The sequence below is a fragment of the Gymnogyps californianus genome, chromosome 2, assembly GCF_018139145.2.
Source record: "Gymnogyps californianus isolate 813 chromosome 2, ASM1813914v2, whole genome shotgun sequence".
NCBI lineage: Eukaryota > Metazoa > Chordata > Aves > Accipitriformes > Cathartidae > Gymnogyps > Gymnogyps californianus.
In genome coordinates this window covers 44,105,400-44,117,638 of record NC_059472.1, presented here as the reverse complement: position 1 = coordinate 44,117,638, position 12,239 = coordinate 44,105,400, and the positions used below count along the sequence as shown (strand labels likewise).

Here is a 12,239-nt window from a genome sequence, read left to right as displayed (position 1 = left end):
GCACCACATATTGATAGTTCAGCATTTATTTATGCTTGACTGTTCAATGTTTTCTGTCAAACGTTAATTACAAAATCATTTTTCCTTAGCATAAAACATAGATTTCCATGGATTCTTTGAGGAGAGTACTGACCAGCATGCCAGCCTAAATTCCTTAAGAACCTAACAGTGTTGTCAGAAAAGAAGAAGAAATGAACAAGATTTACTGGGAATTTAAGAAAGTATGATCGATGACAACATGACAGACTTGATTATACCAGAAATCATGGAGTAAGAGGCAGAGGTTAATATTTTCAAAGCCCCATAACCATTTCAATTTCTACAGTGGCTAGGGCAGGGAGGAAGTTCCTTCTCCAAGCTAGAGAGCAAGCAGTAGATACTCTTAACTCATCATTCTGTTACCAGACCTTGGGAATAGGTACTCTTAAGATTAATGCCCGTTGTTTAATTGAAGATCAGTTATCAACAGAAAGAGCATGATACAGATCTTTGTCTCAGGTGAAATGCCTAATCTAGATGTATCATGGAGAAATATTAAATGGCAAGGTGGCACAACTCTGTCCCAGGCGGTTACGATCATAGGGAACACTGGGGAGGAGAGCTGGGAATGTCTGCTGTCAACATCCAATCTTCAATTGCAAAAAACCACTTTTTGTCAAACTCAGACATGTCTGCACAAAATCAGGATAAATATCCTGGCAGTAGATATAACTATTGACCACCTTCATTTAGCATTTACTACTAAGTCTATTTGGACTCAGGGACACACTTTGTTTCAGCAAAGCACATTGAGGACTGCAAGGGTCCCACACTCTCTGCCAGTGGGAGATAGATGAGTCACCAGGAAATGCAATAGTTCACCTCAGTTCTATTCCAAATGTGCTTATTCAGAATTATGACAAATGTGCTTCTTCCCAGCAGTTTCCAGAAAATCAGAGTCTATGAACAGCTCCTGCGGAAACAGAAGCCAAGACCAAAGGACAAACCTGACAGTTTTTCCAGATGCAGGCTAGGAGCAAACAGCTTTCTCAGTCTCTGTCTCACTCTTAAGCAGTGCTATGGGATAAGAGTACTGTGAAGGTGATAGCTACACAAATCAATCATAATCTCGATTCTTACTGAGGAATATCTTTGAGCCTTTTTGTGTGGTTTTGTTTCATGTGCCCACTTCTTGCATCATCTAAGTAATGCTTGCACCTCTTTCTCAGGTCATCTGCCAGACGACTGCTTTCTTTTCATACAAATACTTCTTAAAAACCTGCTTATTTTATGAAGCTCAGAAAAAGAGTTACCAATGAATCATTCCTTTCTAAATACAGCTAGGCATGCACAACCCTTTTCTTTCATGCCATGAACTTTTCCTGAGTGGCCAAATCATCTTCTATCTACCAAACTGTCTACCTTCATTCCATTACTGTCTGAAACTAGAGTTCAGATATAATTGGATACATATCATCTACCAGTACTTAGAGGAAACCAGCAAAATATTCAGTATTGTAGAATAAGTAATAACTACTCCAGTTAACAAAATGCTTTTTAGTATACTGTCAATATCGTTACTTATATTGACATACCTCTTAAAAATTTTGGAAAAAAATAAGAAATACATTTTAGTAACATAAACCTTGTGAAATACTTCAGTACCATTGATTGCAGGGTTGCTTTGCTGGTTTCTCACCCTCCTAATCAAGAGACAGCAGCAAAGGGTGAAGTGTCCAGTTACTCCTTCTATCAAAGAGACAGCTCTGCTCTATTACTTCTCTCTCTGCTAAAACATTCAAGATACTCATATCTCTATACATTCACACTGAACAGTTCAACTTATCTGAATATCTACAATGTCTCACAACATCTAGAACAAGCGTTCCAGATAAAAAGTAACTTTCCTTACTTTTGAAGAAATAGTCCTTCTGAAGAAGTGATCCAATACTACAGAGAGTAAGGGGAAGTGTAACTATGCCCACCAAAGAGCAGGACTGTTCTCCATGACTTGAAACACCAGTGCCTTGTGGAGTCTTCATTAATTATTAGTGACAGAAGCCAGAAAGACTTGGTTTCACCTGTATCTAACCCAGAAAAGGCATCCTTTCTATTCTGGTATGGACTTAGCCAAACTGATCTATGCCTTTGTAATCCCATGCTTGGATCGATCCAATTTGCTCTTCCTTGGTCTGACCCAGATGCCACTCCATAACCTACAGATGGTTCATCGTACTGTATCCCATCTGTTAAATAGAACACAGTAATGAGAATACATCACACCAATATTCCTCACTTCCCTTTTGGTTTTCATTCTAATCCTGAACACAGCTGAAGGTCCTGGTCCTTTCAGTGGTCCATGACTAAATCATCTAAGAGAAGACCTCTTCTTTCTGCTTCTTGCAGAAGATGGATACAACAGAGTTGTTATGCCCAAAAGGTGTCAGATTCAAACTTGAATGTATGGGACAGAGATCTCTTGGCTTCAGCACTTACTTTTACCACATATTGTGTTTGCTATGTTTAGGTTGTGATAAAAGATTCATCTCTTTCTGTGGGTAGTTTAGCTACCAATGAAATCACCACAGCACTACATTCCTAAATGAAAAATTAAACCATGTTGTTCGTAAGTAAATAATTAAGACTGGAAGGAGAAACAGTTCTGTTTTGAAGGACTTATTAAGTTGAGCATATTATGTTTCAACACTACAGCATATACAGTAAATATAGTTAAAAAAAAAAGCCATAAATCTCAGCTAATAACACAACAGTATCAATAATATTCATGGATAAAGAAAATTATTTGTATGATATTGAAATTTGGGATTCCTTAAGGCATATAATTACAAGAAATCAGTGCAAGTTTGACTCTTAAATAGGAGTTGTGTATAGGTGGTCAGTATCTAGAAGAAAAGTACTGTCCTCTGAAAACTCAGTGCAATACAAGAGAATTTTTAGTTATTTTACTAAACAGAAAAAAAATCAAAACCTAACTTGGCCCTTAAGGTGACATTTTTCTGAAAATACACTTTTTATGCAGAAAGGTGGTCCTATTTCTCAGGAAAAGATGGATGACAGCAAAACCATTAGCCAGATTTCTGGGTGAAATCTTGGCTTTCTTGAAATCAATAGATTTTTTAGCATTGAATTCCATTAAGCAGGAATGCAACCCCTGGAATTTAGAAAAGAGAAATTTTCATGCATTATTGAATCTAATTGGTGATTGCAACTCTTTGTTTTGCTTTTCATTTCTTTCATTTTCTACTTTTGTGAAACACAACTTGCAGAATAAGAAAAGGCTAACAAATGCTCTAGAACCAATCAATGTTACGAAACTAATAATAATACAATATGAGCATGTAAGCTTATGTGGTGCCTTTCATGTAGAAGTATCCCAAGGCACTTTGTAACAGAAACTCAATAAGGAGTGCAAAAGTGCTTTGTCAGATAGGATAAGCCAGGGGAAAAGGGGAAATTAATTAAGCATGGATTTAAATTTCTCAGCCAACACAGCATTTAGAACCTTGGTCAGAAATACAGTGATTCCAATATCTGTATCCAGGGAACACAACAGGCTATTTCAGTCTTTAATTCTTGAGGAATGTTCAGTAGTTTTTCCACAATAATATGGGTATGAGTAATAGGAATGCAGTTAGTAGGCTACATTTCCAAAAGGCAGCCCCTGCCTCTCTTCCTCTGGTTTTTCATAAACAAATAGATTCATAAAAGTTGATCACCTGACTTGTATGCCAGTAAAGACACTTGACTGTGAAGATACCCAATATGGAATTTGGTACTGTAGAAATTACAAATACCAAGTTAAGGACTGGGCAATGGCTTTATTGGCTGTTTAGCTCACTGTTTTAAACCAATGTATGTTTCCTTATGGAGGTAGTCCACACCTCTGACAGAGAGAGTAATCTGTTACACAGTAGTTCCTAAGATAGTATGTATTTCAGAGGGAAAAGCAAAATTGCTTGGGAAACGATATAGTAATTGATAATGAATAAATTACAGCTTCCCTGATGTTGCAGAAACTTGCACATCCTCTATTTTTCAAACATTTTTCTCTTAGGAACACATGGACCATCCTCATTTTTGGATGACTGCCTCTTCGGATTAATGCATCCTTCTGGTGCATAAATTAGGGATGCACAGAGGAAAAAGGAGAAGCACTAAATCTCAGGAAACTGAAGCCATACAGAAAGATGAGATTCACAGTAGAGCTGAATGAGTGACTCACCATGAATAATTTATCTGAAAAGTTAGCCTCCACTTCTGTTCATGGAATATCTATAAGCAGCTTATAATTTCCTCAGTTTTATTATAAAAGAAAACCTTAAAATATTGTATGTCTTCACTGCAAATAACTTCCTGTAAATATTTCATGTCTTATCTTAAGAGAGAGTGGCATTTTGACTGATCAAATAAATCACATGATGATGTTTCTGTTCCCTAGATGGATGAACCCACTGGCTGCTGTGGTTAAGAAAGCAGCTCAGTAGCATGTGATGACAAGTGCACGTAGGCAAAATAAGTTAATTTAAGAAAAACTCTTAAGAGTTTTTGCGAAAATGTTTTCAGTATTTATATTGCAGCTCTAGCCCATTGTAATTTTGATTAACAACTCTAGGAATTTGCAGCTACCTGTAAATATTTTCCCTGGGGGACATGAAGAGTGAACTTGTCCCATAGAAAACTTTAATTTGATGGTACATGTTCTTTTTTGATTATTTGGTACTGAATAACATGCCAGTCTTTCCAGAGTTTGTTCTAAGCTCTTGGACCAGTTATTAGAAGTTGGTGCACACTTTAGTAAGATTAGTCTTACTAAAGTAGTAATGTTAAAATTTTACTAGATTATTTGTGATCTGAAATATCCTTGTACAATTTATGCTTTACACAAATTTGAAAAGTACTCTCTGCTACTTCAATAAAATATGAAACTTCAGCAAGTACTTGAGGAAGAATGAGCCATTAGTGCATTTAAAATTTACAGTAGTTTACAAAGACTATCAGTTTTATAAAAGCCATCTAACAAAAATTTATAAATGTTAATATCTCTTAGAATGTTCAGATGTTGAAGTAGTATAATACTTATTACAGGAAAAAGAAGACTGAAGATCGATCGGAAATTATACTCTTTTGTGTGTGCCCTGACACAGGCTGAAGATAAAGACAGAATACCAGAATCCTGCCCACTTTGCATTACTTTTGATTATGTTTGCATAATTATTACTGACATTCTGCTTTTATTTTTGGTATATTTAAAAAGTGAATCTGCATCAAGTACCCTTTGTCAGATCTATGCTAAATCTCTACACATGCATCATTTTCTGGATTCTCTATTTTATAGCAATACCATTGGTATGAATTTATCAATATAATCAGAAAATAAAACTGAAAAAATAAACCATGTGAGTTCTTACCTGAGCTCTTGAGCTATAGAGTCCACTTGAACTGTTAATAAAAGCAGGAAAGAATGAATTAGTTTACACTTCCAGACTTGTGCTTTCTGCAACCTTGCACCTGCCTATCTGTGATGACAGAGGAGTGGCTATCAAAACACAGGTGATTATTTCGTGCTAACCACAGGATTGTAGCTACTAGTGGCAAATGGTAACTGAACATATAATTCTCACAGTTATTTTAGGATGCATAAAACCTGGAGTATGATGTTCAGTGGAACAATAAGAAAAATAATAAGAAAAAATAACAGTAAAAGAGAAGGCACTTGTTTTTAATGAAAAATCTCTGCTTTTTCTGAATTTTAATTCAATTTGGGAATGACAAAGGCTGGTGTTTACAAATACCTACCCACACAAGGATATACGGCATGTTGACAAAGCCAACAGGTGGTTCTAAGGATTACTCATGTTGCACAGGCAACTTTTATTGTTTCCACTTCTGGGAAAATGTTCCTGATATATTAATTCCTATAGATGTGTATGCATGTGTATAAAAAATATAGTGAAAGAAAATCTATAAGTTTTAAAAATGTGTTATTAGCTTTTTGAGTGAAAAGGCTATGAATCCCCTATTAAATACAATTAAAGTCTCCTAAGCCAATCAGACTGTTTTAACTTACAGTCTTGACCAACAGAGAAGACATGCTCTAATGCTGACATGTGAGTAACTTCTCTATTCAATAACTTTGTTCAAGTCCTCTGTTCTGGTACTTTTTAAATACATATGAATTTTACGTTAATTTCAGAGAACATTACTGAGGGATGCATCAAAGTTTTGATATGACAAGGCTTATATTTTTTAGAAAGGCTTGCCTGTATTTATCCCCTTGTCTGCAGGCTGTTTGTGGCACTCCCACCCCCTTCCTCTGTCTTTTCCTAAGTGAAGTCTATCGCCCTTCACCCCTTTGGTCATTTGAAACTAGAGAACTAAGTCAAACCACACTTTAATTTTTCATTCTGACCACAACTTGAAGCTGAAGGCACGATATTAACAATCCAGAACTACTGAGTTGTGACAACAAATCAAATTAGTCTGTTTTGCACAATCCTGAGAGTGCATGATTCACATTAAAATCAGAGTGAAGGATGGGTGCTTTGCACCTCTGAAAATAGTCATAAGCAAAATGTTCACAGGGCAGGCAAAACTTTGACATTTATTTTTAAGTATCTCCATTTTTCACTCATTATCAAGAGTCACAAAAAGTGTTATGAATTAAAATAAAAAGTTATTTTCCTGGAAGGGTTGTATTACTAGTCAATCATGTTTTCCAGATGTTGAGATCATTAAGGGCCTGTTTATCTCTCAGTACTGCATTTCCATCTGTTCCTTACAAAAAGAGAGGAATAGCTGGGAAATACAACTATGTCATAACTTTGCAAAATGAAACATGAACACCAGTACTTTAAAAAGCACAGAGTTCTCTGCTGCATACACCTGCACCTTTTGATTAAAGTAAATTTACTTCTGGACCATTTACGCAGCTAATTTACAGATAATTAATGGCAATAGACAGAAAAACATTCAGTTGGCTGAGACAAAGTTTTGTACGTTATTTTGAAAACATCCATTCAATATTGTCTAGCTCTACTCCCTATGGAAAATCTTTGTTTGCATAATAAAAAGCATAACCTTTATTTTCTTTGAGAAATAGCTCAAAGAAAATAGCATACAGTAGATTTTTTTCTGCTTTTCTTTAAACCGTAGCTAATAACATCGTGCCTCTTAATGCCAGCAGTCTGTGTCCTGCCTTGATTAAAAAAGCAGCCCTAAGGAAGCTACACACTCTCTTACTGCACATTAGGGACTGTGCACAGGAACTATCATATTTCATGGTGTGCTGGGCACAGGGTCATGGAACGTGCTTGCTAACTCACCCTTGGTTCCTTTTGAGCGTGTGCGCAGCTTTTTATTTTCCCCATCTGCATCCATCTGTAATATTAACACAAAGTCTTTAATTCATTCCTTTTGCCATTGAGAAAAAAAAAAAGTCTCCAATGCTTTTTTTTCACATTTCCAAAAGCTAGACAGTAATAGAAAGAAGAATAATCATGCCTTATTAATCTTGTCAAAGAGATAAAAAGCCATCTGTGAATATCTAGTAAATACCTAGGAGATACCTTTGATGATACAGATTTGTTTAATAAAGTGATGGTTATGAGTGACTCTGTAAGGTTTAATGACAAGGTCTACAGGTGTTAGCTGAAGGCATAAGGTTAGAAACAGCAATGCTGTATGAGTGCTGCTTTCAGCATCCACCTCCTGGAGGAAAAGGTCCCAGAAAGCCACAGCGCCTACAGACACTCTGCATTACTGTTGTAACTGAAGCATATCTTAATAGCTGTGTTGGAACCTGCGTTTCTGACAACTTCATCCTTAAAAAGTGAAACCCTCTTGCTGGAATGTGCATAATTGCACACGTACAGCTTTGAAATACTTCACCATTTAATCAACTACTTCTTACAGAAGTTTTGGTCAAAGAGACAGTTACAGATTTGTATGAGGTTTTGGGAGAATGTAGTGTCCAGGTTAGTATGCCACATTAAAAAAAAAGAAAAAAACAACCAAAAAATCCAACTCCCCACAAAGTCAGCTGTTGCCATAAGATTTCTAACTGAAATAAGAGAGACCTTTTAAGATCAGCTGTTCTCATGATACTTTTGGCTACATCTAAACCAGCACTGGAAATATGCACCTTCTGGTCTTGGATCTGGCCCAGACCCATAATTGTAGGGGCAGGTTTTCAATCCATGGATTTTATTACAAACCCCTGAAATTCAAAAAGGGATTAAGATTTCCTGTTCTGGTGTGGAGAGCTGCAGTGACATACAGCAGATTGTACAACAGTGTAATTTTGACCATGTCCAGGGAGGCAAACTCTTCTTTCTAAAAGTAACTCTTAATTTTTATGGAGGGAAGACTCTCTCATGAGGAATTTTTGTCTAGGCAAAAATATCAGGAACTCTGGAATTCTTCTTCAGTCTCTGGTAGTATCTTACTATCCATCTTTGCTTTGAATCTCAGTTTCCCTGTTTGTAAAATGGTGATGATCAAACATGCTGTAGACGAAGCAACTCCCATGTGCTTCTGCAGATCAATATTCAGGAACAAATGCAGACACCAACATGTGATTTATGTAACTGTGTTGGGCAATAGGTAGATACATTCTGTGGATACCAGAAGTTGCCTATGCCTGACACCTTTCCCTGCAAAAGGTCGCAAGATAAAAAACAATGTCAACAGAAGATCCTGTCTATTATTTCACTCTTCCTTTCTGAGGATCAGCAGAACTGATTTGCCCCACTGAGGGAAGATGCAAGAAGCTCTGTTTGTGCCTTTTTCCGTTTATAGAGTTTGAAGATCTGAGGATGCTTTATTTTTAGCTTTATGTGACTCAGATAACTGAGATGTTTTGAAGGTCTTATCTGAAAGAACATTGCAGAATATGTCAAAATTGATCTGAGAAAGAAAAAGAGTAAAGTCAGCCTTTCTAGGGGAGAAAAAGCATTTCTTTAATTTCCTGGGTTTTTTCTGTTTGTTGTTATATATGGTTACACATTATATGCAGCTACTGGAATCAAAATATCTATTTGCGGGAGAGAACACAAGCATTTGAAAAGGGTATTCGTGTACTTGAAGAAGTCTAATTCTAGAACACAGGTTAGCAATATCTGACATGAAAGTGTAAATTGATCGAAATGCACCTCAAAGCCAGACATGGTATCTTTTCTCTGTTTAAATTTACATCTGATGTTGATTATTAGCAGGAAAAGAACATAAGTGGCTTGTGTTTATGTAATAGGGCTGATGGCAGCCTTTACTTGTTACTATCCTTAAAACCTGGAGAACGAGTTTTTGCAATGTGACTGCAATGGTAATGGGAAACATGGCTCTGTTCTCTGATGCTGAGTTGTGATTGAAGGCACTGACCTGCCATAGACTTATAATAGGGGAGCAGGTGTGGCAATGATGGACTTTAATTTCCTTTAATAAACCTTTTATGTGCCACACTTTTACTGCCATTCTATGCTCTCCAAGGTCCTGCACATAATAGGTTCATTACTTTTGATTACTATAGTCTATTGAGACAAACAACTCCAGAACACACTATATATTATGTTCAGTTAAACCAATATAGACTATTTATCCACTGTGCATTATTTCACCTGCAACTCTACAGACAAAATTAACAACAGCTCCTGTAAGCTAAAACTATTAAAACCACTGGTACTCCTTTGTCATCATTTCATAATAAATACCACACCAATCACAGTGCTGCTCTTTTAATTATGAGACAAAAAGTGTCCACTGCTTCTACTGAACAGCAGTTACTTTGGTCTAAATAGCACATTGCATTGTGATGAATATTTTAAAAGTGCACAATAAGTGAAAACCAACAATAAAATCAATGCAGGTGATTTTTCTATTGATTTTCTTTCCTCGTAATAATTTGAAACTATGAGAGATGTTTAATCAACTCAAACCTAAAATTTATACAACTATTTAGCCTGGTGCATATCACATATTAAAATAATCATCATGTCTGTGTTGCATAAAAAAAATCTTAACTTACAAAAAGTCCCATGCATTAACTTGAAAATTATACAAAAGTAACTGAATAAAAATGTGAAATCTTTTAAGCGTGTCAGCAAAAGGACCTCTCTTGCTCAAAATTTATATGTAATATCTTTGGGTTTTGATAGTTCTTTCAGAGACTGCCTGATACTGAAACAAGTGAACAAAGTTTCTCACTTCTGATTTTTATCTACAGAGTGATCGCTTTACATGAAATTACAGCCACAGATGGTCGACACGAAGTACCCAAACTTTTAAATCACCCATGGAACAAAAAAAGAATTAAACTCTGAGTGAGAAATTCCATCCAAAGTTTTTAGAGGTAATTGTTGTCAAGGTATTAATTTGAGAGACATATCTTATTACTGCTGTGTACTGTAAAGATTGGATGGATTCTGGAAGGTGCTTCATGCTTTCAAAGCTGGGGATGGTCAGCCCTCCCTCCCAGTACCTATGTTGTCTTGAGACAATAAGCCATAAGGGATAAATGGAATGGTCATGTCTGCACAAAATCCTCACACAATGCGTCACTACTAATTTTTTTAGCCATCAGGACCATCGGGATGATATCTAAGTGCTTGCCAGGAAAATTTTATTGGGAGTTATAGTCCCATATTTTTTAAGTGCAAGCTTCACAAAAACAATGACAAGTGAATAGTGGAATTAATTCCACTTTGTCTTTGTATCTTATACCTAGAGTCTCTGATTTGATGGGTTTTAATCCTATCTAAACATTTTCTTTTCAAAATTAATTGAAACTAGCCAATGGACTCAAAATGAATTAGTGGGAGATATACAGTCAGAAACATAGTGACAGAGAGGTAGCAGCTATGCAGTCCCAAATCATTAGGCAAGCAGGCTAAGAAATAAATGTTTGCCTTAGAATTGCTTCAGTTATGCCCTGTTTCTGCGTTTTGGAAATTTATTGAGGATGTTGATGTTGAATTATTTTCTGAAAGCATGTTCCAACAAATCTCCCTCAGTTTATGAATGCTTTCTGTCTGACTTTGTGAATTTCAGTTTGATCCTCCCTCCACCTTTCCTTCAATATTGGTTGAGACTTAAGGGTAAGTCAACAACTAGATCCTAGAAAACTGACTGGAGTCACCGATGATACCACAAATTCTTCTTGGCTGAAACTGGAGTAACTTGCTATGTGACTGCTAGAGGGTATTCATGATTCTCCAGATGAATTTACTGGTGGAATAGCAGCAATCATACTTTCTGAGCAAACTATTTCGGAGTTCGTGACTGCAGAAACCAAATGTTACTTCTTCTGTTTGTATCATCCCACTGCAGTCAGCAGACTTGAGAGCAGCACCTGGAAATACTTCCCTGAGTGAGAGAATCAGGATTTGGCTCTGAATTTAGTTTTTTGTGTGCCTGGAGTCTATCTGTGCACATGTGCATGTACTGATATTACAGTGGGATCCAAGAATATGACTAACAGCTGAAAATAAGGCATGTGCAATAAATGATGATAATAATAACAATAATAACAACTATTTCAGTTTACTTGCACGTTTTCAGAAACTAAATTGATACTACTATCTTGGTAAGATAGTATTACAGCACATTACTGTGAAATAAACTATGACTTGGGGAAGCCAGTGCTGCTGACATAGGTAAACGTGAAATGCACCTCCTGGAAAGAGCTAATGTAAGAGCTATGTACTTTCTAATTTCTATTCTAATCTTTGTACAAGCATGGCTTTCCCGGAGTGGGTTTCACACTGCTGGAGTGGCATTCTGTTTCCTTTTGTGTAACTAGCTAGAGGAAAAGAAATCACCAGTTTATCTAGAGGTAAGGAGTATAATAGTTGGTATTTCGTTGTGATTTTCCAACTAAAAGTTACATCTGATTTTCAAATGAAATTTGGCAAACAAATTCTCTAGGACAAACCTTAACTGATTTTGAGAAGTCTGAAAAAAGAATAGCTTTTCTCTGCTACTTGTAAACTACTTAATTTTGTATAGAGACAACAGCTACATCTGCCACTAGACTAATGAACTTAGTCAGAGAAAAAACCAGCCCTCGATGATTTTTAAGGCATGCAAATCCATCCTCAAGTCTCAAACACAGGCCACAAACTTCAAAGTTGAAGTCAGACACTGCTAAGCACTACAAACATGTCTGTGCTGTACTGTGCCCCAAGGTGACACGACACTGTGTGTGCCTCTCCCTACAATAAATAATACCCTCAGAGTGAGCTTTTCAG

The 12,239-nt window shown here is 36.4% G+C and overlaps 1 protein-coding gene across 2 annotated transcripts in view; it reads right to left on the bottom strand.

Moving 5' to 3' along the window:
* The window catches only part of ST18 (ST18 C2H2C-type zinc finger transcription factor), a 170,863-nt gene that overhangs the window by 62,040 nt on the left and 96,584 nt on the right, over nucleotides 1-12,239 (bottom strand). For both annotated transcript variants that reach the window (XM_050891821.1, XM_050891822.1), the window contains exons 4-5: nucleotides 7,323-7,377; nucleotides 5,409-5,439 (exon numbers count right to left, since the gene is read on the bottom strand). In XM_050891821.1, the coding sequence (XP_050747778.1) occupies nucleotides 5,409-5,439; nucleotides 7,323-7,377 (86 nt within the window). The remainder of the gene's footprint in view (nucleotides 1-5,408; nucleotides 5,440-7,322; nucleotides 7,378-12,239) is intronic.